At 35.5% G+C, this 25183-nt stretch overlaps 2 protein-coding genes and 1 long non-coding RNA gene across 7 annotated transcripts in view; 1 reads left to right on the top strand and 2 right to left on the bottom strand.

The window, feature by feature from the left end:
* The window catches only part of LOC136032670 (syntaxin-8-like), a 45901-nt gene extending 25469 nt beyond the window's left edge, over positions 1-20432 (top strand). For both annotated transcript variants that reach the window (XM_065712970.1, XM_065712962.1), the window contains exons 3-4: positions 8450-8551; positions 18699-20432. In XM_065712970.1, the coding sequence (XP_065569042.1) occupies positions 8450-8551; positions 18699-18766 (170 nt within the window). In that variant the 3' untranslated portion in view covers positions 18767-20432. The remainder of the gene's footprint in view (positions 1-8449; positions 8552-18698) is intronic.
* LOC136032687 (uncharacterized) overlaps positions 1-25183 on the bottom strand; it is a 198218-nt gene that overhangs the window by 60538 nt on the left and 112497 nt on the right. The window lies entirely within an intron of this gene.
* LOC136032646 (protein singed wings 2-like) overlaps positions 22347-25183 on the bottom strand; it is a 94466-nt gene continuing 91629 nt past the window's right edge. For all 4 annotated transcript variants that reach the window (XM_065712949.1, XM_065712925.1, XM_065712934.1 and 1 more), the window contains exon 9: positions 22347-24829. In XM_065712949.1, the coding sequence (XP_065569021.1) occupies positions 24647-24829 (183 nt within the window). In that variant the 3' untranslated portion in view covers positions 22347-24646. The remainder of the gene's footprint in view (positions 24830-25183) is intronic.

Genomic DNA, 25183 nt, shown 5'->3' with positions numbered 1-25183 from the left:
GCTGCATAGAATCATCGTGTAGCGGGGAGTATTTGACAGTTAGTATTCCTATCTATTTTTCAGTTTTGTTCAAATTTAATTAATTTTAATATGACGTGGTTTTTTAACACTTTTATTCAGAAGCTTCCACTTCGACTTTTGATCCCTTCAACATCTCTTTAAATTCAAAGCTTCTGTACCAGAGACATCCCGTGATTGTTGACCTTTGCATGACCAAATGGCAAAACAAGAACAATATTGTACAGATTGCAGACTACGAGTTGCATCTAGCTCAATTAAATTTGCTAAATCTGACTCTTGGTTCCATGCAGAGACTGAAAAGTGTGCCATGATAGATATTTCCAATTGGAGTAACTCCTGGATATGCCTTGGTTTCTCCACTAAATCCAAGGTAAACCTTAGGTCTTCTCCGGGTCTTCCGATACCCTGTTCTGGCTTCTCTCGAACGCCTCATACCCCAGTTGAAAGAAAAGCAATTCTTAGCATCCTAAGTGGTCTAAGTAGTTCTACTCCTTTTCCTGACCCCCCACACAGCCAGCTTTCCTTTTTAACAGAAAAACTGAACGTGCCTCACGAGGCTGGGCCTAGTACAGTCGGTCCTACAATTTCCATTGCCCTAGCCCAGCGCCAATATCAGGAATTTCTTACCGAAGACTCAACGCACGTATCATGCCAAGCCACTGAATCCAGTATGGATGAATCTGTTCAAACAGGAACGTTACGGCAGCCCCCTCCGTACAACCAGATTTTACAAAAATATTGACTTTAAAAGAAAATGTAACGGATGTGTTAATGCTTGTTACAAATTTTTTGTCAATTTACAAATGTGATTCAAGAAGTGAGCCTACAAATAATTCCATCCCAAACGACATTAATTACACTTTTAGGCTCTCATCATCAAAAAAGTGCATTGTCCTTAAGCTCAATGAATATTAATGAAGGAAGCAGAGGATTAAGTTCGTCAACTTTAGCCACTAAAAGTGACATAAATCAAACTCCAGAAATTGTACCTGCCCACAATCTCACCTCTATTCAACCTAATTATAATCCTGACCTTGAGAGCACAGATGTCCGAATTCATTTTGACTGTACGAAAGTGAATCTGCCTAATAATAATGGCTTCCCTGCTAGTATTCGCAAGTATCCTAATATAATTTTGACAGGTTTTTGCAAATTAGGAGGTAAATATGATTTTGGACATGATCGGGCTCCAAGCAAGCTGCTGGAAAAAAACGTTTCTGACAATAGTGCTATCAAAAATTGCAAGTTTTTTAAACTGTGAAATTGCAAATTAGTTTCAAAGAGGCCCTATAGTCATGGGTCAATTACCCATAGCCTGATATAACGAAATAAACATAGTCCAAGAGTTTGTTCCCGTTTTTCATATAACACGTGCGACCAAAAGAAGTGCTCGTTATTACACTTATGTCGTTTGTACCTCACTGCAAGTGTGCTAAAGCAAAGTGTAATTTTGACCAGGTTCCTTTATGTAAGTTAGCATCAAGCGGGTGATGTTTCGGGTGTGATAACCTGCATATTTTTTTCCTTTTCACAAAAGGAAATCAAGCTGCAAACGAAAGTCAAGTGCACAAACTTGGGGAGTCCCAGCTGTTACCAGTCAAAGATTCCACACTGGAAAGTCCTTTTTTTAGGCAGCACTACGGACCCCTTTCCTCCCTTTTTAAATACCCCGCATTATCTCCCTCCCTATTCGATACAAAGCAACATGCCCAGGGTTTCCTCCCCCCGAAACACCCCTCCAATCCAGAAATTTACTCATAGCTAGTCAAATCACCATCACATCCAAACCCTCCCACAATCCTCTCTTGCTCATATCCCTCCCGGTCTCAAACTCTCTTGCATACCCTACCCTCTCCATGCGCCCAAGATGTTTTTGAATGATTTGGGCCTCCGCCCATCATTTGCCAATGTGAATCGACCTCCCTATCCCAAGGAAGTTCCCATTCTACTTCCCTTTCCAAGTACCTTTTTGCCTTCCCATCTCCCTCTTTCTTCTCTATCAAAAATCCTCCCAATTAGACTCCTTCTTACCATATTTCCACGAAACCCCACCTCCAGCCCGTTTGTTTTATCCCTCGTGCTTACCCTGTCAACGTGACTAAGGTCTGAGACTTTTTGCATTTAATAATTGTCTTGTAAGAAATCCTAACTGTTCTCCTTCCCGTCAACTAGAAACAAGTACCACCTTCCTCATTACGCTTCGTCCATATTCTTGCCCGTCCTCCATCTCCAAATCCACAATGTAAATCCTTCTCTTACCCTTCTTCTCCAAAGTATCATAAAATTAAATTAAAACCATACCCAGGAAATTCTCAAACTCATCAAGTCTCACTGTGGTCATTTTTCCTAAATGCGGTGATTTTTCCAATTGGTTTTTTTCCCCTTAACTTTTAGTTAGCCTACTAATGCTGAAAGTCTTAATTTTGAAAAGCTTGCCGAACTAGAGATGCTTTCAGAATCTAATCTAATAGATAATTATAGCTGTTACTGAAGTACAATCCTATGACCCAGAGGTCCCTGCGCCTGACAAACTATTCAGAGAGTTTATTAAACTCCGTCCTTTAGGCGACCCACTCGGAAAAAAGGTGGCCGTATTTGTTCTTTGCTAAGAGTTACCTTTACCCAAAGGTTATTCGAGTCCCTAGTTTATCCGAGTATGATGAAATCCTCTGGCTATGTATTAGACCAAAAGTACTCTCTCGTCCAATTTTAATTTACTCCCCAAATCAAATTACTCCCCTATTACTCCCCAAATCAAAATATCGGTTCAAAACGTAAATTCTTCCACCAATTGTAGACGAGTATTGATTTTGTTATTTCTAAGCACCCCAATACTGTCCTTTTTTTTAGTTTCTGATGCCAACGACCTTAAAATGGATTTTGTTTTGCTCCTCACTTAAAGTAAAGCAATGTTTTAAAATAACAACGACTAGGGGAAATACCTCTGTTGAGGTTATTTTAAATAATATGTATACTTTTACAATCCTCCCTCAGCTTTCCCCCATTAGGTGGGAGTTATCATCTTTCGATTCTTTTATCCCCCTCCTCAAATTTTAAGCATTCTTTCGGTGCTTATTGCCCCCTTCAATATTCCGGTCTTCTTTCTTTCGGCATGTGGCTGAATACTGAATATTGGGCTGATATTTATCGTTTAAAAAGTATTAATGAGAAAATGGCTATGATCCACAAAAAGCTAATTGGAAAATATCAAATTTGTTTCCAAAAAAAAAAAAGATTTAAAAAGTGCTCCAGTGAAAAACCCTTTATTAATTAAACTATAAATTAGAACCAATTTGAAGCTTTTCAAAAATGGTAAACTGGATGAAGCCAATAAACTAAGAAAATCAATTAAAAGAGAAATTCATAAACTGGCTTAATCGTACTACAAAAGTAAGCTTGAAGAATTATTCACTAATATTAAAAAAAAAAAAAAAAAAAAAAAATGTACTCCGAGGTTAAAAAGCTGTGTGGCAGGATGCTTAAGCGGCTTAACTTCAACCTATCCGAGCCCCCTATTGTTACTGCCAATAATCTAAATGAGTTTCTCCGTCTGAGATATAAAGAAGAATAGGAAAACTAAGAAAAACAGATGTTTGTCCTTTGGATATCCTGTTCCTCTTATTTGTGCCTTTGGTGACTTTCTTTCTAAGCCCTTGTCTTTCCTGCTTTACGAGATTACCGAGTCTGGGTGAGTTCCAACAATTTCGAAACAGGGTTTCATAATCCCTTTGAAAAAGAAAAACGAGAAGCCTATTTTCTCGAAACTTTATGAAGGATTCCGAACAGATTGGCTAAAGAAAAAATCCTACCTTTTACTGACCTGAGGCAATTTATGAACCCAAAACTCACTTCTACCTCCCACTACCTCATTTCTCTCATTGACCAATTCAGGAGAATCCTCGAAAAGCCCAATTCCTGGCTCAATTTAATCTCCATTGACCTTCAGAAAGCATTTCACCTTGTTAACCACAATAGTTTAATTGATAAACTGGTCAGTGAGTTCAATGTTGATGCCTTACTGGTGAAATTGGTAGCCTCCTTCTTAACAAATAGATCGCAGGTTGTCAAATACTAGAAACATTGTTCAAGCCCTCTCCAGTTCACTATGGCATACCCCAAGGCACTCTCCTAGGTCCTGTTGTTTTTTCAGTCATGATTAACATTCTCGCGAAGGAATTTCCTGAATTTGATGATGACCTAACGGGTTTTTGAAACTTGCTTCAGAAATTTAATAAGCGACCCTACGAGCATCCTCAATGAAATTGGAAATGAGGACTTTAACTTAGACATGACAGTAAATCCCTCTAAATCCTTTGTTTCCTCAAATCCTCGCCCTGTTTTCTTAATCTTATCCCTCCTGAAATTTCTGTGTCTTAATTAAACTACTTGGCGTCACAATTTTTTCAAATTTAAAGTGGAATATCCACGTTAACGACATCATCCGTAGAGCCATTGTGTCTATCGCCCTCCTTAAGCCCCTAAATAAATTTAGCGTCCCCCTTCCCAGTCCTTAAGGATTTACAGGTCTTTTTTCTGCCTACATCTTGAATATGCTTGTCCAGTTTGGCACCTTGGTATCTCTCGTGAAGATTAAAAAAAAAAAAAAAAAAAATGGATCAATAAAAAAAGGGCCTTGCGAATAATTTTGAAAGAAGGCAAGGTGTCAAGCAATCTGCTCCTAAAAAAAGCTAGTTTGGAAATCGTTGAGGGAAGAAGGGTTTCACTGTGCCACCGTTTTGCAAAAAATGCAATAACAAACCCTCGGACGGCAAATATTTTTCTCAAACGTCACTCCCATCCAGATTAAGGCTGCCTCGAGGTGTTTCTGAGCCCATCCCTATTTTATCCCCCATTCGCTGTGTTACTTCCAAATATGAAAAAAAAAACTTTTCTTCGCTTCATCACGGAAAAATAAATAAAATATTCGACTAGATTCTCTCTTTTGTTTTTCTCTTTTTTTCATTGACTGATTGTGCTACCCAGGTTGAACTTACTTGCCTGTTCCTCCCTCTGTTTTTTTGGTTACCCGCTTAATTTTTATGTATTTTATATTTCATTCTCGGTTTTTTGTTTATTCGCTTATTTTTGTCCCCTGCTTTTTGACCGGTTTTTATCTTTTTGCTCTTTTTATTTTTTAGTGCCCCTTTTAATTTATATATATATATATATATATATATATATATATATATATATATATATATATATATATATATATATATATATATATATATATATATATATATATATATATATATATATATATATCTTGTCCTTTTTTGCATTTATTTACTTATTTTGCCCCCCTTTCCCTAGGTTTATGTCCCTTTTATTTCTTTTTCTGATTTTTATTTTTTTTTAATTCAGTTTGACAGTTTTTACCTTTTTAACCTTTTAATTGTTTTATTACAGTTTAATTACTGACTCATAAATGATTGTTCATTTTTTTTTTTTTTTTTACTTTTGCGAGTTTTAGTGCAACCTTGTGATTTGTCGACTCTGAAGTACAAATTCGACCCTTTGTGGGCTTGTGATAGAGTTTTTTTTTTTTAAATTAATACCTTATCTAGCTGTATATCATTAAAACATTTAAAAATGTACTCCAGGATGTACATGGTCTTCGGCACTATTGCAAAAAAAACTTTTTTTGTGTTTCCCCGGAAAAATGTTTCTGATTTTGTAAAGAAATGTGAATGGATAAGGCAAATACCATATTCCCGGAGTATTGTAACTTAACAAGTTGACTTTTTTTTTCAGGGCCAAAAAGGCCCTCGACTAGAAAAGTGTCCCAATTCAAAGCGACTTAACAATGATCTTTTAAGAATTAAATGAAAAAAAAACAAGTTTTCTTTAACTGCGAGTAAGGAGTGACATTGAAACTTAAAACGAACAGAAATTATTCCATATTTGAAAGGGGTTGTCCCCTCTTCAACGCCCCGCTCTTTACGCTAAAGTTTGACTCTTTGTCACAACTCTACTTTTTAAAACAATAAAAACACTTTAGCGTAAAGAGCGAGGCGTTGAGGAGGGGACAATCCCTTTCATATACGGAATAATTTCTGTTCGTTTTAAGCTTAAATGTCGCTCCTTACTTGCAGTTAAAAACACTTGTTTTTTTTTATTTAATTTCTGGACGTTTTTGAATTAATGCATGTTTTGATTTTGGTTCACCGCACATGAATAAATAAAACGAATTTGAAATTTCGTCAATACCTCGCTCTTTATACTAAAGCTTGAATTTTGTCCCAAATCTTTAAGAATGACCCCCGAATCACAAAGGCCATAGAATAAATAGTTGAAATTACTAAAAATGCTTTAGCGTGAAGACCAAGGTATTGTGAGGAGACGAACCCCCTTATATGCGTAATATTTTATGTTCGTTTTTAGTTTAAATGTTGCTCATTACTTCTAGTTTGAAAAAAAATCTATTTTTTCATTGTTTTTTTTAAATAATGCTAGAAAATAGAAATTCTCTTCCCTAATGATAAATTCCTCTATGGATAGATCCTCCCACGTAACCCTCTCCCCTGACTCACCCCCAACCCAACGCGAAAAAGTCCCCCTGGAAACGTCTGTACACTTCATAATAACCCTTACTATATGTAAACAATGGTCAAAGTTTGTAACTTGCAGCCCCTTCCCGGGGACTCTGGGGGATTAAGTCGTCCCCAGACATAGTTATTAAGTTTTCGACTAAGCTGAACAAAATGGCTATTTCAAAATTCGATCCGGTAACTTTGGGGAAAAAAGTTCGTGGGAGGGGGTTTAGGTGCCCTCTAATTTTTTTGGTCACTTAAAAAGGGCAATAGAGGTTTTAATTTCCGTTAGAATGAGCTCTCTCGCGACATTCTATGACCACTGGATTGATAAGATCACCCCTGGGAAACAAACAAGTACAAATAAACAGGCATCCGTTATCTATCTTTTGGCAAAAAATACAAAATTCCACATTTTTGTAGATAGGAGCTTAAAATTCCTACAGTAGGGTTCTCTGATAAACTAAATCTGATTTTATTTCATTAAATTTTATTTTCATTATATTTTCATTAAAGATTCTATTACGTTTAGTTGGTGTTTCCCCCTATTTTCTAAAATAAGGCAAATTTTCTCAGGCTTATAACTTTTGATAGGTAAGACTAAACTTAATGAAACTTATATATTTAGAATCAGCATTAAAATTCGATTCTTTTGATGTAACTATTGGTATCAAAATTTCGTTTTTTGGAGTTTTGGTTACTATTGAGCCGAGTCGCTCCTTACTACAGTTCGTTACCACAAACTGTTTGATAGTATAAAAAAATGTTCTTCTTACATATCGTTTTCAGTTTAAGGGGAAAAGTTCAAGAATGGAAAAATCAATTCTTAGATTGCTTTTAGCCATTAAAATGGTAATGTATTTGCACTTTGTTTAATGTGTTTCAGGAGGAGGGGCCAGATTTAGGCCTTTCCGATGTACAGTCTTGGTCCAAGTATCCTGAATCAATAAGTACGGTCCTTTGATGCCCAATTCTTCAGACTTTTGTTATGCAAATAGAAACTTCTCTATTATGCAAGTTAACAACCTTTAAGCAGATCTCCCATCAATTTATCTGATCTTACCACTATGGGTTTACGATTTGCATTCTGACTATGTGCTACTGAGGAGTCCATCAGATCTAAGGAGTCGAGAAAGCGCTTAATATAACCTAATTTTGCAGCAAATAGATATTATTCTTGTAAGAACACATAAACCATCAAAGACAACCATTTTTGTGAAGGCAGAGTTTCCAGACTGAAATTATTGAGGAAGGAAAGTAACCCCCTTTCCGAATTAGGAAAATAACCTGTTTCATATTTTCGTTGAAAAAAAAAGGAAATGCCCTCACCACTTTAATGGTGCATTTACAGGAATATTAATTGGAGGAGAGGGAAATCACCCCCTCTAAATAAAAAAAAATATATGTTCTTAAAAATTTAGGGGGAGAGGGGGTACTTACCCTTCCTTCAAATTTCCATTTCTGAAAATGAGCCATCACAAGAAGGTAGGCATTTCCGCTCCCCCCCTGTATAATGTGTTTGTCTTGTTTTCGCTATTAACCAAAGATGAAGGACGACAGAAATGCCTCCTGTTAAGTTTTGATAAATGTCCGTTTCCTATCTTCGTTAAAAAAAAAAAAAAAAAAAAAAAAAAAAAAAAAAAAAAAAAAAAAAGCTTTCCCCCTCCTACATTCTTGTGAATTAGTGTACCACTCATGCTTTTACTAAAAAAGAAAAGAAAAATAAGATAATGGTCATACATAAATATTTATTCATTAATTGAATCTGTGTATATAATTCTGTGTCGGCAAAAATTGTATAGTTGAACAGTTTATTTTCTGCTTTGCCAATAAAAATTCAACAACTTTTTGGTTACTTTTAATCTAATTTTCTTGTTTCTTGTAATTATTTGTAGATTTGATTGATGGGATAACCGATCAATCGGACCGGACCAGGGACCGACTAATGCGTCAGACTGATAATGTCATTGCTACCGGGAAAAAGGATGTAACCTGGCGTAAGTAGCATTAGATATCACGTGCTAGAAGCCAGTCGTCATCAGTGATAATGAATTTCTTGCTCTTATTGGTCGTAAAAAGGCCGCTGTGAGGTGCCTAAAAACGCATTTCTATACCAAAGTTAAATAACTAACTCTCTGTGAGCCTTCCGATAAATATAGAAAGAGGTATGGGTGGAGGGTGGAAATGAAACTTTCGTCTCCTTTCATTTAGGCTAGACCTGAATAAGGGTGCTTTACCTCCCTTATTGTTCTGTAATAACCCTACTGACTTTTATTTTAAAGCTTTATTGTTGGTCTACGCCTTTATTTTGTATTATAGGAGGGAGGGTTGAGATATGGGATAAAAACAACCCTTTCATTGTGACAATATTTTCTATGTGGCACACAATACCAATCTCTGCTTGTTCAGGAGTTTGGATCCTAACTGTTGCAAGGCTTAGTGACAGACTTGCTCCTGTCACTAAAAAGATTTGGCATCTGAAATGTCGACAATTCTTGGTGCGGAGTTAGGTTAAAACAGCCTGTTCCTCGGCTCAAGCACAATTAAAAAAAGTACTCATCATTTTAGGACTGATGCAATTAGAAATTTAAAGATAATTAATTATGATGTGTTCTGGAACACGCTTAATTTCTTCGCTTGAGCTTCATAAATGCCTCACACCCATCGTCTCGTTAATGATATTTTTTTTTTATAGATACTGAACTTTGATGGTATCCGTCATATTGTTTCATAGGCAATGCATTTTCCTCTATACAGTAAAACAATTATTTTAGGAGGAATCTTACTTCCATTTTGATCTAATGCTATTTTCCTATCTTAAACAATGCTCAATATCTTTCTAAGGAATTGGTTTTTTTTTTTTTTACTTACTCTAAATTCTATAAAGCTCTATTTCAAGATGATAGAAATAAATGAAAATATGAATGGGATATAATTTGAAACAGCTCAGTTATCTAAATTAAACGTACGAACTGGATTTTATTTATGTCATCTGATTTCTTCAAAAACTTGTGTTTTAGTTTGTTTTCGAAAACGGCCTCTGTTGACGCACAAACTCTATTTTTGGTCAGATTACGGCTTATAAAGCCAATAATGCTCAGGGGTAGTTTAATAGCTTTTATATGTATTTTTGAACAAGATATTTAAACAAGGTCCAATTTTGTTAAAATCCATTATCTATCACAACTTTGACGAAACAGGTTGGTCCAATTTGGCATGCGGAAGTCTATTCCTAATGGGGTTGTTTTATTACGGCTTAACTTGACTTCTTCATTGACGGCTATAGAGAAATATAAAGATGTTAATCTTTATAGAGATCTAATAGAAAGGAGCCGACGTTTACTACCCTTTCCCAGAGCTGGCTGGTCTCCAATCACTTCGACTTATAAAAAGGACTAGAACTCTCAATTTCAGATGCAAAAATTACCCTCCAAAGTTTCTGCGACCATGAGGTTGAGAAAGAAGCAGTCTCTTTCGTATACGCCGTTATAATTTTGGGGTTGAATGTTATTATTTTCTTTTATGATCACAGCGTAGAATAGAAATGTTTCCATAAATTAAGAGCGATTAAATTTCAATTTCACATTTTGTATGTTTTTTTTGTACCCCCCCCCCCAGTGGAAAAACAACCCATCCAAAACAAAATTTTTGGCTAAGGCCCTGGGGATTGTACATCAATCTCTACCTCCACCCTCCCCTCGTCTCTCCCTTAGAACTAGTTCTATATCAATCAGTTCGTGCTGTCAGTGAGTAGCGACTCAGAACAGTAGTAACCAAAACTCTAAAAAACCTAATTTTGATACCAATAGACACATCACAAGAATTGTCTTTCATGCTGATTCCAAATATATAAAATTTATCAAGAATTCATTACTAATCATAAAATTTATTTTATGATTAGTAATATTTTTTGATTAGTTACTGTTATCCATCAAAAGTTAAGGTTGAGAAAATTTTCAAGGTTTTTGAAAAAGGTGGTAAACATCACCTAAACGTCAAGGAATCTGAATGAAAATCCCATCATCAGATTTAGAATATTTGAGAACCCTAGTATAGAAGTTTCAAGCTTTTATATAGCAAAATATAGACTTTTGTTGTTTTTTTTTTTTTGGCCAGAAGAAAGATAACGTATACGTGCTTATTGTATTAAATAAAGAAAAGCTTTTTCAACTGAAAGTAAGGAGCAGCATCAAAAAATAAAACGATAAGAAATTATTACGTATATGAGGAGGTTCACCCCCTCCGTCAATACCTCGCTCTTTACGCTAAAGTTCGAATTCTGCTTCAATTCTTTCAGAAGAACCCCTATATTATAAAGGGTTTAGTTAGAATAAATAGCTCTTTTGAAAGTAATAAAAATACTTCAATGTAAAGAGCTAGGTATTGGTGAGGGGGCGGGCCCCCTCACCAATGCCATTCTCTTGGAGGAAAAAATCCTTCAAGAAAATGTCTGTATACCTCCCAAAAACCAATATAACACGTACACAATGGCAAAGTTGACAACTTGCAGCCCTTCCCCTGGGGGCTGTGGGGGGATTAAGTCATCCTCAAAGACATATTTATTAAATTTTTGACTATGCTTAACATAATGGCTATCCCAAAATTTTATCGGCGACTTTGGGAGAAAATGATCGTGAGAGGAGCCTAGTTGCCCTCCAATTTTTTTGGTCACTTAAAAATGGCACTAGAAGTTTCAATTTCCGTTCGAATTAGCCCTCTCGCGATATTCTAGGACAACTGATTCAATACGATCACTCCTGAGAAGAAGAAAATCCGCATCCGTGATCTTTCTTCTGGCAAAAAGTACAAATTCTACATTAGATAGGAATAAAACATAGAAAACATAGGGATGTTTTCAGTAAAATACTAGTTTTCTGTATTTCTGCAAACATAGGAACATATCAACAGTTTACTTATTTGTAACAGTTTTATTGATACATGTTACATAGGCTGTGGAGTAATAATTTTTGTTCGTTTTAAGTTTCAAATTCGCTCTTTAGTTCCCTCGGAAAAACTTTGTTTTTTAAAATAAACCTTTGCTCGTTTTTTATTAAAATTTAATTTAGAAACAACCCTGTCATGACATTTTTTTATTTTGTACGGGATGATTTCTGTTCCTTTTAAGTTGTAATGTTGGTCCTTACTTTCAGTTGATTTTTTTTTTTTTTATATAATTTCTAATTAACTTCAATCTAGGGGAGATAAGATACCTAAACCTTTATTAAGGGGCTTAACTAAGAAGCCGCTCTAGAAATGAAGGAAAAATTAAGTTTAAAGTGAAAAAAAACATGGTGTTGTTTCTTTTTGTAAAAAAAATTAAAAACGGAAGAAATAGATATTTAATTCTTTGTTTAAAAAACCTAAAATTTAGCATCATTTAAGAAAGTAGCTCCAGGTGAGTAGCTTTAACACAAAAGGTTAACTAAGCGGACAGGTTTGTATATAGACATTTTTGCGGAAAATTTTGCTAGCTCAACAGAAATGTGCCTTTTGACTTAGGGTATTATTTTACCTGTCCCTAAATAAGAAGCTACTAATTGCTCAGAAATGAAGGGAAATTTCCAAAAAAGATATTTTTTTTGTGTAGGTACGATAAATAGTATAATAAACCAAGTTTGTTTTCATTTGTCTTTCTTCCTCTTTGGATGCACAATCTTACGTATGGAGAGAATATTATGGTGGAATTGTCAAATAAACAATTTTAATATTTAAGCATAACAATAAATAATCCTTCTTTTAATATACAACTTTAAGTTGGTCCAGAACCACATGCCTACAGTTCTCCAACCACAAAGTGGTCAGGGGTGTAATTTGCTATTGGGCAGAGGAGCAACTTCCCCTGTCATACCTCAGTTTTCCCCCAGATATCAGTTCGCCCTCACCCCCCTCCCAGCTGAAATTTAGTTTCTCTAAAAATGATGCCAAAACTAAGATAAGTCTGCATAATTTAAGAATCCACCGAAACAGGTCAGTTTTCTTTGGTACATTTTCATTGTGTTTTAGTTTTCTCTGTTATTTCCCCTTGATTTGGGAAAATTGGCTCCAACTTCAAAACGCCCCACCCCCACAGGATTTTGAGAAAATTACGCCATTCGCTGGAGTAAGGATTTAATGGTTTACTCAGAAGGACGTTGCAAACCATGAAACGGATGACCTCTGTTCCCTTTTGAGTCAAAATGCTTGACCAAATACCTTCCTGGTATATGCTTTTCCACATTCAGAAAAACAGTAAAATTATCTGAAAATGATCGTATAGAAGAGATTAAACCATGATTGAAAAAAAAACCTAAAGAGGAATCGAACGCAAGATACTTTAATTTGAAGTTGAACGATGTAGTAACAGAATCACGCCTCTAATAATCTGATTCGATATATTGGTGTTTCTACCTTAATTCCGTAGCTTATTAAGGGAGCTTGGCAAGCTTTTCTATTTAAGAAGTGATATTAGAAGTGCTGTTTTTAGTGCTATATCACACTTACGGATGGTAGAATTGATAAACATTCCGTAGGTATGAGCAATAGCTTTTAAATGAGCCATTAAATGTCATTCTAAAAAGTTTTGGCTGCCCACTAGTCCCAGCTTTTCTACCCGAGACATGGCACCAAAAGTGTCGTTTTTAGTGGCATTTGGAACTTGCTGATGGTGGATTTTATAGGAAGGACGTAGCTATGAGCAGTATCTTTTAAATGAGCTATTAAAAATGCGTAAGATACCTACGATAACAATACGCCCATACCGATATGCATGATATCGATACGTCCGATACGAATACATTTCGCAGCCCTTTCTTCAGGGACTATGGAGGGTTTTGTCATCACCAAAACAAAAGATATTAGACCTTTGACCTCTGTTGAAAAAAATGGCTATTTCGAAATTTTGATTGGATGACTTTCGGTGGAGGGGGGCTAGTTACCCTCCAATCTTTTAGTTCAGTTAAAAAGGATACTAGAAAATTTAATTTCTGTTGAAATGAGCTATTACACATCTCTCTGTGATGTTCTGGTCCCCCCTAGCCCTGCTAGAAAAAAAAAAAAAAAAAAAAAACAAAAACGGGAGACAGATCAGTTCTACCCATACAAAAAATTGATTTTCCTTGTTGTTTATAGTGGGTCACCGTAATTACCCCCCAGAAGATTTTCCACCATGCTGATTTCAATGGTACAGTTTTCGTTTTGATCTGACGCGCTTTTTTCGAGGGGTTCCAGATTTTTTTTTTAAATCAACATAAATTTCTTTTCGCAATGAACTTTTATTTTTAAGACGAACTGAAATAATAGTTACCATTTTTGGGTCAGTTTCAGGTGATATTTTTTTCGCTAGATATTTTTTTTCTAAGCGCATTTTTTTACTTTTGGTTACAGTGGACTGTGGTTCGCTTACCGCAGTAACCACGACTGAATTATATCAATAGATACAGAGCCATTACCAGGGTTGGTGATACCTGGAGAATTAAAACGCCCGCCTCTATACTCAAATATAAGCAAAAAAATTGATTCGAAGTTAAAATTTTGATCAAAGTGGGCAGGCACTTCCACCTCAGCTGGGGTGCCCGGTGCTGTTGCCCTGGTCGTATCTATCCCCTTTGAATGGTTTTGGATACATACAATAGGAAACCATAAACCTTTGGGAGTCGGTATTCACTCCAACCGCGGCTGGCTGATTTCCAATCACTATAAAAAAGGATAAGAACTCTCAATTTTTGGTCTAATGAGCACCCTCTAAAGTTTCTATAATCATGAAGGGAAGACGTGGATAAGGAAGGGGCAGTCTCCCTCAAAAACAGAACAAATTCAACTCATTTTGATGTTTAATGTTACACTTTACTTCCATAATAGCAGCACAGACCAGGAATATTCCGAGAAATCATAAGAAAGTAAATATCAGTTTTACATTTTGATGCGTGTTTTTAAAGGTTTTTTTACTCCCCCCCAGCCTAAAAATAGCCCCCCTTGAACAGAAGTCTTGGTTTGAGGGTTAAATATCAGTTTTTACCTCCACTCTCCCCCTCGTCTCTCCCCCTCGTCTCTCCCTTGGTACTGCTTATGTATTTGTCTGAAGCTTCAATGAGGGCTGGGTTGTTTTGGCGTTAAAATGCACCCTTTGGGGTAACATCCTCCCTCTCTAACTAGAAAATGATTAGAGAGCCCCACTATAGAAGTTTAATTTAAGTTTTTTAATTTGTCCCTTACTTATAGATAGTATTTGCTATTAAAAACATTCAGACATTTTTCGCAGGTTTCCTTCTGCAGGGGAAGGGATTTTTCCATTGTAAACAATGGACAAATAACAGAAATTAAAAAGGCCCTTAAACTTCTACAATGAGGTTTTCTAATATTTAAGTAGTTACGCAGGGAGGGAGATACCTCAAAATTTGGAATTTAATGCCGAAACATCCCAGCTCTTATTGAGCCTTCAGATAAATAAAGAACGAGTTCTAAAGGGGACGCGAGGGGAGTGTGGTGGTAAAAATGACAAATAATCCCTGAGGCCGTAAACATGACTTTTGTTGTTTGGAGGAGGGTAAAAATGAGACTTCAAAACATGCATAAAAAATTTGAAATTGATCTTTAGTCCCTTTTGATTTATTGGAATATTTCTGGTCCATGCTATTATTACGAAAGTAAAAAAATAACATAAAAAACGAAAACGAACAGAATTTATGGCTTGTTCCTCGTCAGAAGGAACAGAAATTGCCCCTTCCTCGTCCCCGCCTCCAAATTATAGTCGCAATAACTTCAGAGGGGGTACATTAGAGCAGAAATTGAGAGCTCTGGTCTTTTTTTTTTACGTCGACAGTGACTGGAGACCATGAGAAATATTTTCTAGGGAGGGTGGGGGAACACCTAGACCTAAACCTTTGTATATGCAAGCACTGTTGTAAAAAAGGAGGATTTACTGTTCTTTACTTGGGACAATTATCAATAATATTCAATTTCAACTAATTAAATTTTGCATTGCAAATAATGAAGTTTTTTTATATAACAGTTTTTAAATTATTATACATACATATATATATATATATATATATATATATATATATATATATATATATATATATATATATATATATATTTTACGTCTTTTTTTTTACGTCGACAGTGACTGGAGACCATGATTAAAAGGGCCTCTGAGTTCCTTTGGCTTAAACTGGAAAGTAACACCCACGTGGTTGCAAGCATTGGCAATAAAATAATTTTTCAGATGATTTAGAATTTTCGCGGGAAAAGTTGAGGCACCATTAAATGCTTATGACGGGCTGCTTATCTCAGAAATTTAGAATCAAGTGTGTATGTGAACTTTGCATGAAATACATTGAAATAAAATATTCTCATCTATTTGTTACCAAGTGGCTGGAATTCATAATGCTAGTTTTATGTGGACTATGGGAAATCTAGTGATAACGGCCATACTAATTAGCATACACTGCAATGAAATTTTTTGAATAATTTTAGAGTAAATAGTCGTTGAGAAGAAAAAAAAACTGCAAAAGTTTTAAAAAAATTCCTGTAAATTCTATTTCGAGGGATTTAAAAGAAAGGGCTGGAGGGAAGCGACGAAGACTCACGAATTGGAATTTTTGCTCTAAAAGCTTTTATTTATAAGCTTCACTTCTTCAGTCTCGCCTTCTTTTATTCTATGCTTATGGCATATCTAGAATAATTATATTAATCGTAATATCTTACTAGTCTTGGCAATTAAAACAAGAGCTGAAACATCATATGGCACTTGTGACCAAGAGCTCATATGGCATGAGCTCTAGCAAAATTCTAAGAATCAATTGATCGATTTGAAAGAAAAATGAAAGGCTACTTATTTTTTCTAATCTTTCCTCTCCCTTCAGCCCCCCGGATGGTCGAATCGGGGAAAACGACTTTATGAAGTCAATTTGTGCAGGTCCCTGAAACGCCTACCAAATTTTCATCGAACTTGCACGTCCAGAAGCACTGAACTCGCCAAAGCACTGGACCCCCCCCCCCCCTTAACACTCCCAAAGAGAGCGGGTCCAGTCCGTTTACGCCAATCACGTATTTACGATATTCGCTTATTCTACCCACCAAGTTTTGTCCCGTTCTCTCCACTCTAAGCGTTTTTCAAGACCTCCGGTTTCCCCTTCCAACTCCCCCCAATGTTACCATATCTAGTCGGGATTTAAAATAAGACCTCCGAGACACGAGTTCCTTCTAAATATCAAATTTCATTAAGATCCAGTCACCCGTTCTTAAGTATAAACCACCTCGATTTTTCCGAATACCGCCCAAACTCCCCCAAAGAGAGCCGATTCAGTCTGGTTATGTCAATCACGTATCTAGGACTTGTACTTATTCTTTCCACCAAGTTTCATCTGACCTCTCCACTCTTAGCGTTTTCTAAGATTTCCCGTTTCCCCATCCAACTTCCCAATATCACCGGATATGGTCGGAATTTAAAGTAAGAGCTCTGAGACAAGAAGTCCTTCTAAACATCAAATTTCATTAAGATCCAATCACTTCTTCGTAAGTTAAAAATACGTAATTTTTTTTCTATTTTTTTCAGAATTAACTCTCCCCCAAAGAGAGCTGATACGTTCTGGTTATGTCAATCACGTATCTAGGACTCATGCTTATTTTTCCACCAGGTTCCATACCGATCCCTCCACTCTTAAGTGTTTTTCAAAATTTTATGTTTCCCACTCCAACTCCCCCTAATGTCACCGTATCCGGTCGGTATTTAAAATAAGACCGCTGATATACGATGTCCTTCTAAATATCAATTTTCATTAAGATCCGAATACTCGTTCCTAAGTTAAAAATACCTCATTTTTTCTAATTTTTTCGAATTAACCGTCTCCCCACTCCCAACCCCACCCCCCAGATGGTCGAATCGGGGAAACGACGATTTCTAATTTAATATGGTCTGGTTTCTGATACTCCTGTCAAATTCCATCATCCTATATTATCTGGAAGTGCCTAAACTAGAAAAACCGGGACTGACAGACCGACAGAATCTGCGATCGCTATATGTCACTTGGTAAACACCAAGCGTCATAAAGAGGCAAAAGCGATTGAAACCTTGCTCGAAGGAATTAAGTTTACGTCTTCTCTGAGTTAGTTTTTAGCTCTGCAGATCATTCGATTGTATAGATTCGAAGTATTTTCCCTGTATATGGAATTCTGGGACAGTCAGCATTGGTGAGGCTAGGAGTTGCTATCGTTTCCTCAACTTTGGTAATGATCACAATGCGTATTGTCGTAGAAGTTGGGAGGGAGAAGTAGAAGTAAAGAGTTTCAGACTAGCTACCAAAAAAGCAAGAATAGCATTGAAAACACGCCCTTGATTTGTTTTTATCTGAGTGAATTGCCTTGTTTTCCGTTTTGGTGAAAGTTTCTACTATGAATAACACAAGGGGCTAAATCTAGAAATCACACCTCTAGAAGACAAAAAAAAAACAACTCTGACAATAGTTTCACCTTTGCAAACATAATTTACTTGCGTTGTTCCAGTTGTAAGGAACTAATTTGATTGCATTAAAATTTAATGATTGCATTTTTTATTAATTAAATGATTGCATTATTTATTGCATTAATTTAATTTGATTGCATTAAAATTTGCTAAACATCTACATAAAAGTTCTTCTATCCAAAATATTTGAAGGGAGGGGAAGTGCCGACTATAAAATTAATTTCACCCAGGCGCGTAATTTGCTATGGGACAGGGGAGCAACTGCCTTTACCAGACTTGAGTTTTCTCTCTAAGCCCCAGATTGCCCCCCCCCCCAGCTGAAATTTAGTTTCTTCAAAAATCTTGTCAAAAATAAGATAAGCCTGCGTAATTCAAGTACGCTCAGAAACGGATCAGTTTTCTTCAGTATATCTTTACCTTTGTGGTACTATATGGTTCCAACTTTGCCCCCCCCCACCAGGATTTTGACAAAATTACGTCACTGATTTTACAACCCAAGATTGATATTTCGGAAAAACTAAATAAAATCAATACAATCCAGCCAAACATACTGGGACAGAAAAAGCGTAGGTTGTTTTCCTTTCCCTCATACGTGGCAGAGCGTGTGCGTCATGCAGTTACATGCGCCAAGTCTATATATTTTTAATTTATAGCTCTGAAATAATGCAATTTTGAATTATCTCAATTTTTCCTTTTTCTTTCAGCATACTGGCTGGCAATTGTCCTGCTGTTTATTGGAATCATTGTTGTCTCCTCACTACCAAAACTGTGAAATATAAACGTTTATTGAAAATTTTCCTCTTTTTTGGAAGTTATGGCCCGTTTCGCAAACATATTTTTATCACTACATTTTCCAAGTCCTATACATGAATATATTCATAGTGAACATAAAAAAGGTGATGAGAGTTTTCAGCTAATTCATCTAAGCTTTGTGTTGCCGATTTCCAAAATTTTTAAATCACCCAGCGATAGGATAGATAGATAGTCACATCTCAAACAATCGAACGATTGACAAAGAAAATACCGAAAACCTAATTTCTTGCAATGCTAAATGCAGTGAATGCTTTGTGGCGCTAATGTGCATAATAAACCATAAATTCGTTAAATGCCAGAATAAAATAGAAAAACGGAAAAAGTGAAAATCAGGCAAATTGTTATGCTATGTGTCTCTGTAATTTAATTTTTGCAGTTATTTTAACAGTAGCAACAAAAGTACAATAATTTATTAATCATAAAAAAAAATTAAAAAAAAACGGTTTCATTCAAAACTCATACTGACCTTCAACCTTGGGAGAAGATAAAGGTGATAATCACAAAATACGTCCTTCTTTGTTTACGTTAAATTCATTCTTCATGTTTTTTTTGTTTTTTTATTAGTAACAATGGTATTTGTTTAGTGGGTTTCATTTTTATGTGAATCCAAACACACACATAAAAATAACTCTCACACACATAAAAGTTAATTCGCAATGGAGCAAAAATTCGAAAATCAAATACATTTTAGAAAGAATTTTCAGGAAATACGAGTTACTTATCAGGTAGGCGCTGATATCTGGCATAAATTTCACGAATTGTTCAGTTCATTGAAATTCGTTTTTTTTTTTAACTAATGAGAATGATGCTGTACCAAAAAAAAAAAAAAATTCAAAATATACTGCCATTTAAAAACTGGTAGAAACCATTTATTGGACTGATCATATGGTCTGAAAAATACTATAATTTCTTTTATTTTAAGATGGCTTTGATTACGGTTTTGTAATCATTTTATTTCATCATAACTCGATGTATTGTTTTTAAAACAGTTATAATTTCCTACTCGAGCTTTCCCTACTTATTTTGGGAAACCAAATTTAAACTTTTTTATATATGCTGCTTTCTTCTATAGGCTATGCATCTTCTATCTCGTTTCTGTTTTTCGAAACAATTATTATAGTCAGCAATTATTTCTAAAATCTGTTATTAAAAATTATTTCCACAAACTAAACAAATACCACCAACTAAACACAATTTGTAGGATCAATTATAATGCAGCACTAAATTGCCTTAGAGGCATGTTTTTAATGATGCTGATAGAATAGGAATTTGAAAGCCCCTTTGGACTTGTATACAAAGAGAAAATCTGTCACATCGTCGTACCCTACCAGCACGGCAGTCAATCTAGAATTGGCTTAACACAGTGGAGTAATAGATGATCATCTCCAATCAATGGCAATTTTTCATTTCGTTGTCTACACAGACGTTTTGAAATACGTGGACTTTGATTAGTTTCATCTTTTGTCTATCTTTTGTACGAATAATGGTTTACTTTTCTTATTCTGTAAGTAACTCGTAATGTGTTGTGCGTCGTATGGAGATATTGTAAATGTGTCTAATACCAGCTTCTAGCTTACCTATTTTGTAAATATTTCTGAATAAATATTCTCCACAACAAACAAAAATGCCTTGTGCCGTGTACATAATTACTTTTTTCTTACATATCATATCCCACCAAGACTTTGGGGCAATCTAGTATCTGAATTCGCAAAAATATATATTGTCTCTAGCCTATCATAAATTAATATGTATGCGCAGTAAACTTGGAGAACAAGGATTATTTATGAAAGGACAGGAATCTGAGCAAATAATAACAATAAAAAAGATGTCTCTTAGCTGTGGGTTTTAATTAAGCAGATGGCGTTGAGCTGTAAAATACGAAATATGAAAAGATTGTGGAATATTGAAATTACGACATTTCTTGTTCAAAGTTGCTACGTTTTAGATGTAACAATCTCACATTAATTACATATGATTGATAAAAGGGGAGGCAACAAACGTTTTTAAGTTTTCAATTTTCGTTAATCACTTAATGTACTGTGTATTAAATTTTGACCTTTTGCTGCTAAATAAATATTCCATAAAAACGCGTTATGGACAAACAAAATTGTGACATTACTGGAATATCAATGTACATCTACTGAGAGTGCTAATTTAGCTAATAATTTTTGTTGACAAAGGGAATTTCATTTTATAAAACTTGTTATCAAGATTTTGTATCTTGTTTCAAACAATTTTTGATGGAAAAGTTGTCAGCTTGATTCAGGTAATAATAAGGCATTGAAGACATTGGTTGTCCTAAACCAACCAATTGATTTTGTAAATGGATTAACCATAGTTGAGTATCACTACCTTGTTTGTCCATGAGGAGCTATATTGCAGAACTCGAAATATTCACCGAAGTTCCTTGCCTTGTTATTTGTCGGTGTCTATTTCCTAATTAAGGTTAAGATAGAAAGTGAGGTGACTACTTGGCTCAGAGTAGAATCAGGAGTTAATCAGGGTTGTGTTTATTTCCGTTTATACTGATTATTTTGAAAGAATTTGTCCCAAGGAACATCATAAAGGCTATGCAAGAACACGTTATCACCTGAGAGGATGACACTATATTATTTTACACTGCCCCGTAAAAAAAATTTCAGTTAAATGAATGAATTTTTTGAAGTTTAAGAGTTCTGGGTATGAGAATAGGGTTAAAAACTAATGCTAGAAGGCCAAAGTCGCTTACACTACGGATTAATGAGGACTAAGACATGATGTTGGATTAAAAAAAAAAAAAAAAAAAAAAAAACAGAATCTGTAAAGTGGGTAGTTTCGCTTACCAAGGTAGAATTATTAATAATGAGAGGGGATTATGTTGACATAAAAATAAGAATCGCCGAGACACAAGGTGTTTATTTTCTTCTGCGATTGAAAGTCTGAGCTAAGATTAAGTTGTTCTGAAAACCACGGTAATGACTGTGGTCAAATGGCTCTCAGTATCGGGGCTAAAGTTGAGGAAGGTATACTGATTGTTTTTCCTGAAAAGTTGTCTAAGGACGTTTTAGGCACTGGTCTGAACTATGAAAAAAAAAAGCTCCACAGAAAATTTGGTTTTCTCCCTCTTGTCAGGGCTACAACGAAAGAAAGGTTAAGATGGCCAGGGAACGTTTCGGTATAACAATAAGAAGTTGTTTTACAAATTTATATAACCCTTCCTATAATTATACCCCTAGCGGGGTGGTTAGCACGCTAGAACTGGAATCCTTTATCTTTGAGGACATGGCCTTCGAGTCCTAGTGTCAGTGGTTATTTTGTTTGGAAGAAAGGTCATTGGCGTAACTCCATGAGCTCAGACATAGTCGACCCTGGGTACCCAAAGAAATATGGGGATGGTAAACAGGAAAGGTGTGAGAAAGCACCCCCCCCATTGAAATTCCTGGCTGAAGGGCCATGAAACGGAGATTTGCACCATCGGAAGGGACTGTAAAGTCCTATGCCGCAATCTTTACCTTACCAAGAATACATCGCAATCAACCGAATTGATATAGTAAAAAATATTCATTCCGAATTAGTATAATCTCCAGAATAAACATGACAGTATATAACCAAAAATATAAGGTACTATCTATAAAATTTTTAAACACATAACTGTTGCACTAGGTATAAAGTTATTATCTAATCACAACCTAAGGATTAGATTTGGGCCAAAATGGTGACCAATTCATCATAGTCTGTAAACTTAATAGAAAAAGTGGAATATCAAGAAAACGGCAATAAGAGGCGCATTAAGGTCTCAAAACTAGAAACTATCTCTGGCAGTGTCTTGACTATTCGACCCTGTTCTGTGTGTATGTTAACCTCTCTAACCCTCCCCCCCCCCCCGTTTAACAAAAATTAAGAACATGGTAAATTATCCAGAAAAATACAAGTAAAAAATCAACAAATAAAAGAAGCAAAGAAAATATAAAGCAGAAAACGTAGAAGGAAAAGTGGTGGTAAAGATAACGGCGTTTTAAGTTGACGTTCTGAATCACTCCTGTTCCAAAAGAAAATCAGCTCAAGAGTTACATGTACTCCGAACGATGAAAGTGAGAAAACCACGTTGGATCTAGTCTCAAGGAAAATTCCTGAAGAAAAGGAATATTCGAATATAATGTCTATGTTTTTCTCTCTAAAATTTCACTCCCTTTCCCCTTCCTCACAAAAAAAATTCTTCTTATGGATATATGATAAAATTTTGAAAAGTGGCTTCAACCTCTTTCCGCTTGTATCTCAAATGTAATGTAATAAAACAAAAAATGCCACTTACCAGTACCATAAATAATATATCCAGTTTTAGAAATACGAATTGGAATTTTATTTTAAGTTGGGCCAAAGATAGAATACTGACTTTCGCTAAAAAGGAGCCGGAGACATTATTTACATTCTGCCCCTTTTTTCTCTTCTGCGAGAAAACTCTACAATATAAGTGGTGGAATTAGCTTTTAAATTCCCGTTTTGCCCATGTTTAAGAGCCTTTAATATAGGACTTTGCCTGGGTAAATATTTGAAACGCTTTTCCATTCCATTGGTATCCACTTTTCCTCAATAGTTTTGCTGCCCGACCCTTAGGGAAAATTTTGGTAACAACACATACACCTTCTAGACTTGCATCGTTTTTTTTTTAAATTAGTTTTTATCATCATTGTGGGTGGACTCATCAGATCATGGGAACTGAAAACTTCCTGGTAGGGTGTAAAAAAGAGGATCTGAACAGATTGGAATGGAGGAAGATTTTACGTAGCCGTGTTGGCATCAAGTGGCTTGATGCTGCAGTGAGTTGCTAGTAGTAGCTGTAGTGATTCTCATCACCGTGAGAGCAAAACGGTTAACTTTCAGAGGAAAAAACGATTAAAACATTCATGAAATACTAATTGCCACCATTTTCTTTGTTATAGTGCATTGGAAAAGAGAGTTCATTTTAATAAATTCAATCAATTTATGACATTTTACCACTCAATTCGCCCCTAACCTTGCAGCCAAAAAAAAGAAAGAATAATTATGGTTTGCATGGATACAAAAGTGATACAGCCAGCAGGAAGCTTTTGATACCCTGATAAAATTTAGTTCTTTTTCTTTTCTTAACTATAAACAGGGGTTGTCCCGAGCCTCTGTTCATTAAGGGAGGGGGGGGGGTGAACTTCGTATATTTTACAGAATCGCTGCCTGATTTCTGCCGAATTTTCAGCAGAAATCGGAATTTTTAAAAAATTTCTGCCGATTTTGCAAATTTTTTTTTTACCAACTGCCAAAAAGTAGGGGGAGGGGTAACCCCTCAATGCCCCCTCCCATTGGGACGTCCCTGATTACAAATAGGGAATTTCCTGTACAATATATATTGATTAGTGCCTTCTTGTTAAGGATTGCACTGATTAACCATCGCATTAAAAATTTTTAGCTGCGATTAAAAGCAATAAGGATTTAAAGGTCATTTGTTATCTCTAAAATTGCATCTAGTCAAGTGAGAAATATACTAGTAGGAAGATATTTTCATTCCGTAAGCCTTTAGCTGAAGAAGCAATATTTGCAGCTTGAATTGAGTTCCTGTTGCAATAAAAACTCTTTTAGGTTAAGAATTCTAGACTTCCTAGGAGAAAGCTGTGCCCACATCACACTGATCGGCTTCTGTGTCAAATTTTTATCTGCGAGCAAAAAAAAAAAAAAAAACCGTCACTAGGAGATTTCTTAAATTCAGGTTGGTACCAGGCCAGGCGAAAAATGCTAGGCAGAAAATATTTGCATTATGTTGGTGCTCAGAAAAAGAAGAAGCAAAAACTATTTTTCCGAGTTACTTTGCATAAAAAAGCTTGAATGAATCCTAGGGCATTTTTGTGACAATCCAAGGAATTCTCCCTGTTTTTCTAAATTGATAATAATCATAGCAAAGATTCCCAATAAGAAGCAGCGTGAAGAGAGCCAAAGCAACATTAATCAGGTTCATTATTTCAATAGTCCCATCAGATTCATCAACACATACGGACTCCAGTGCCACCTCAGTCACCTAAAATAGAGACGTCAACATTAAATGAATAACATAAAAATCCAATATTAAACAATTAATTTAGAATAAATATTACTTAAAATTAATTTCAAATTAAACGTAATTTAATGCCACATGAGCTGTAGAGATTGAAGATTATGTAAGCCGTTTTATGAAAACATTATGGGCTGGCTGTTATCCCAAAACTTAAAGTAAGGACATGAAACAAAAAAAAAAACTTTGTCCTCATATTAGGTCTATTTCCACATGAAAGCTGCATTTTCCTAAGAAAAATCCTTTATCGTAGGGGACGGGGATAGAAAGTAGACCTTTAGGGCATGAAAAAAATATTCATAGCATTTATAACATTTGTTT

Source organism: Artemia franciscana, chromosome 1 (genome assembly GCF_032884065.1).
Source record: "Artemia franciscana chromosome 1, ASM3288406v1, whole genome shotgun sequence".
Lineage (NCBI taxonomy): Eukaryota > Metazoa > Arthropoda > Branchiopoda > Anostraca > Artemiidae > Artemia > Artemia franciscana.
The sequence above is the reverse complement of the archived record's forward strand: the minus strand, read 5'-3'. Positions and strand labels throughout refer to the sequence as shown.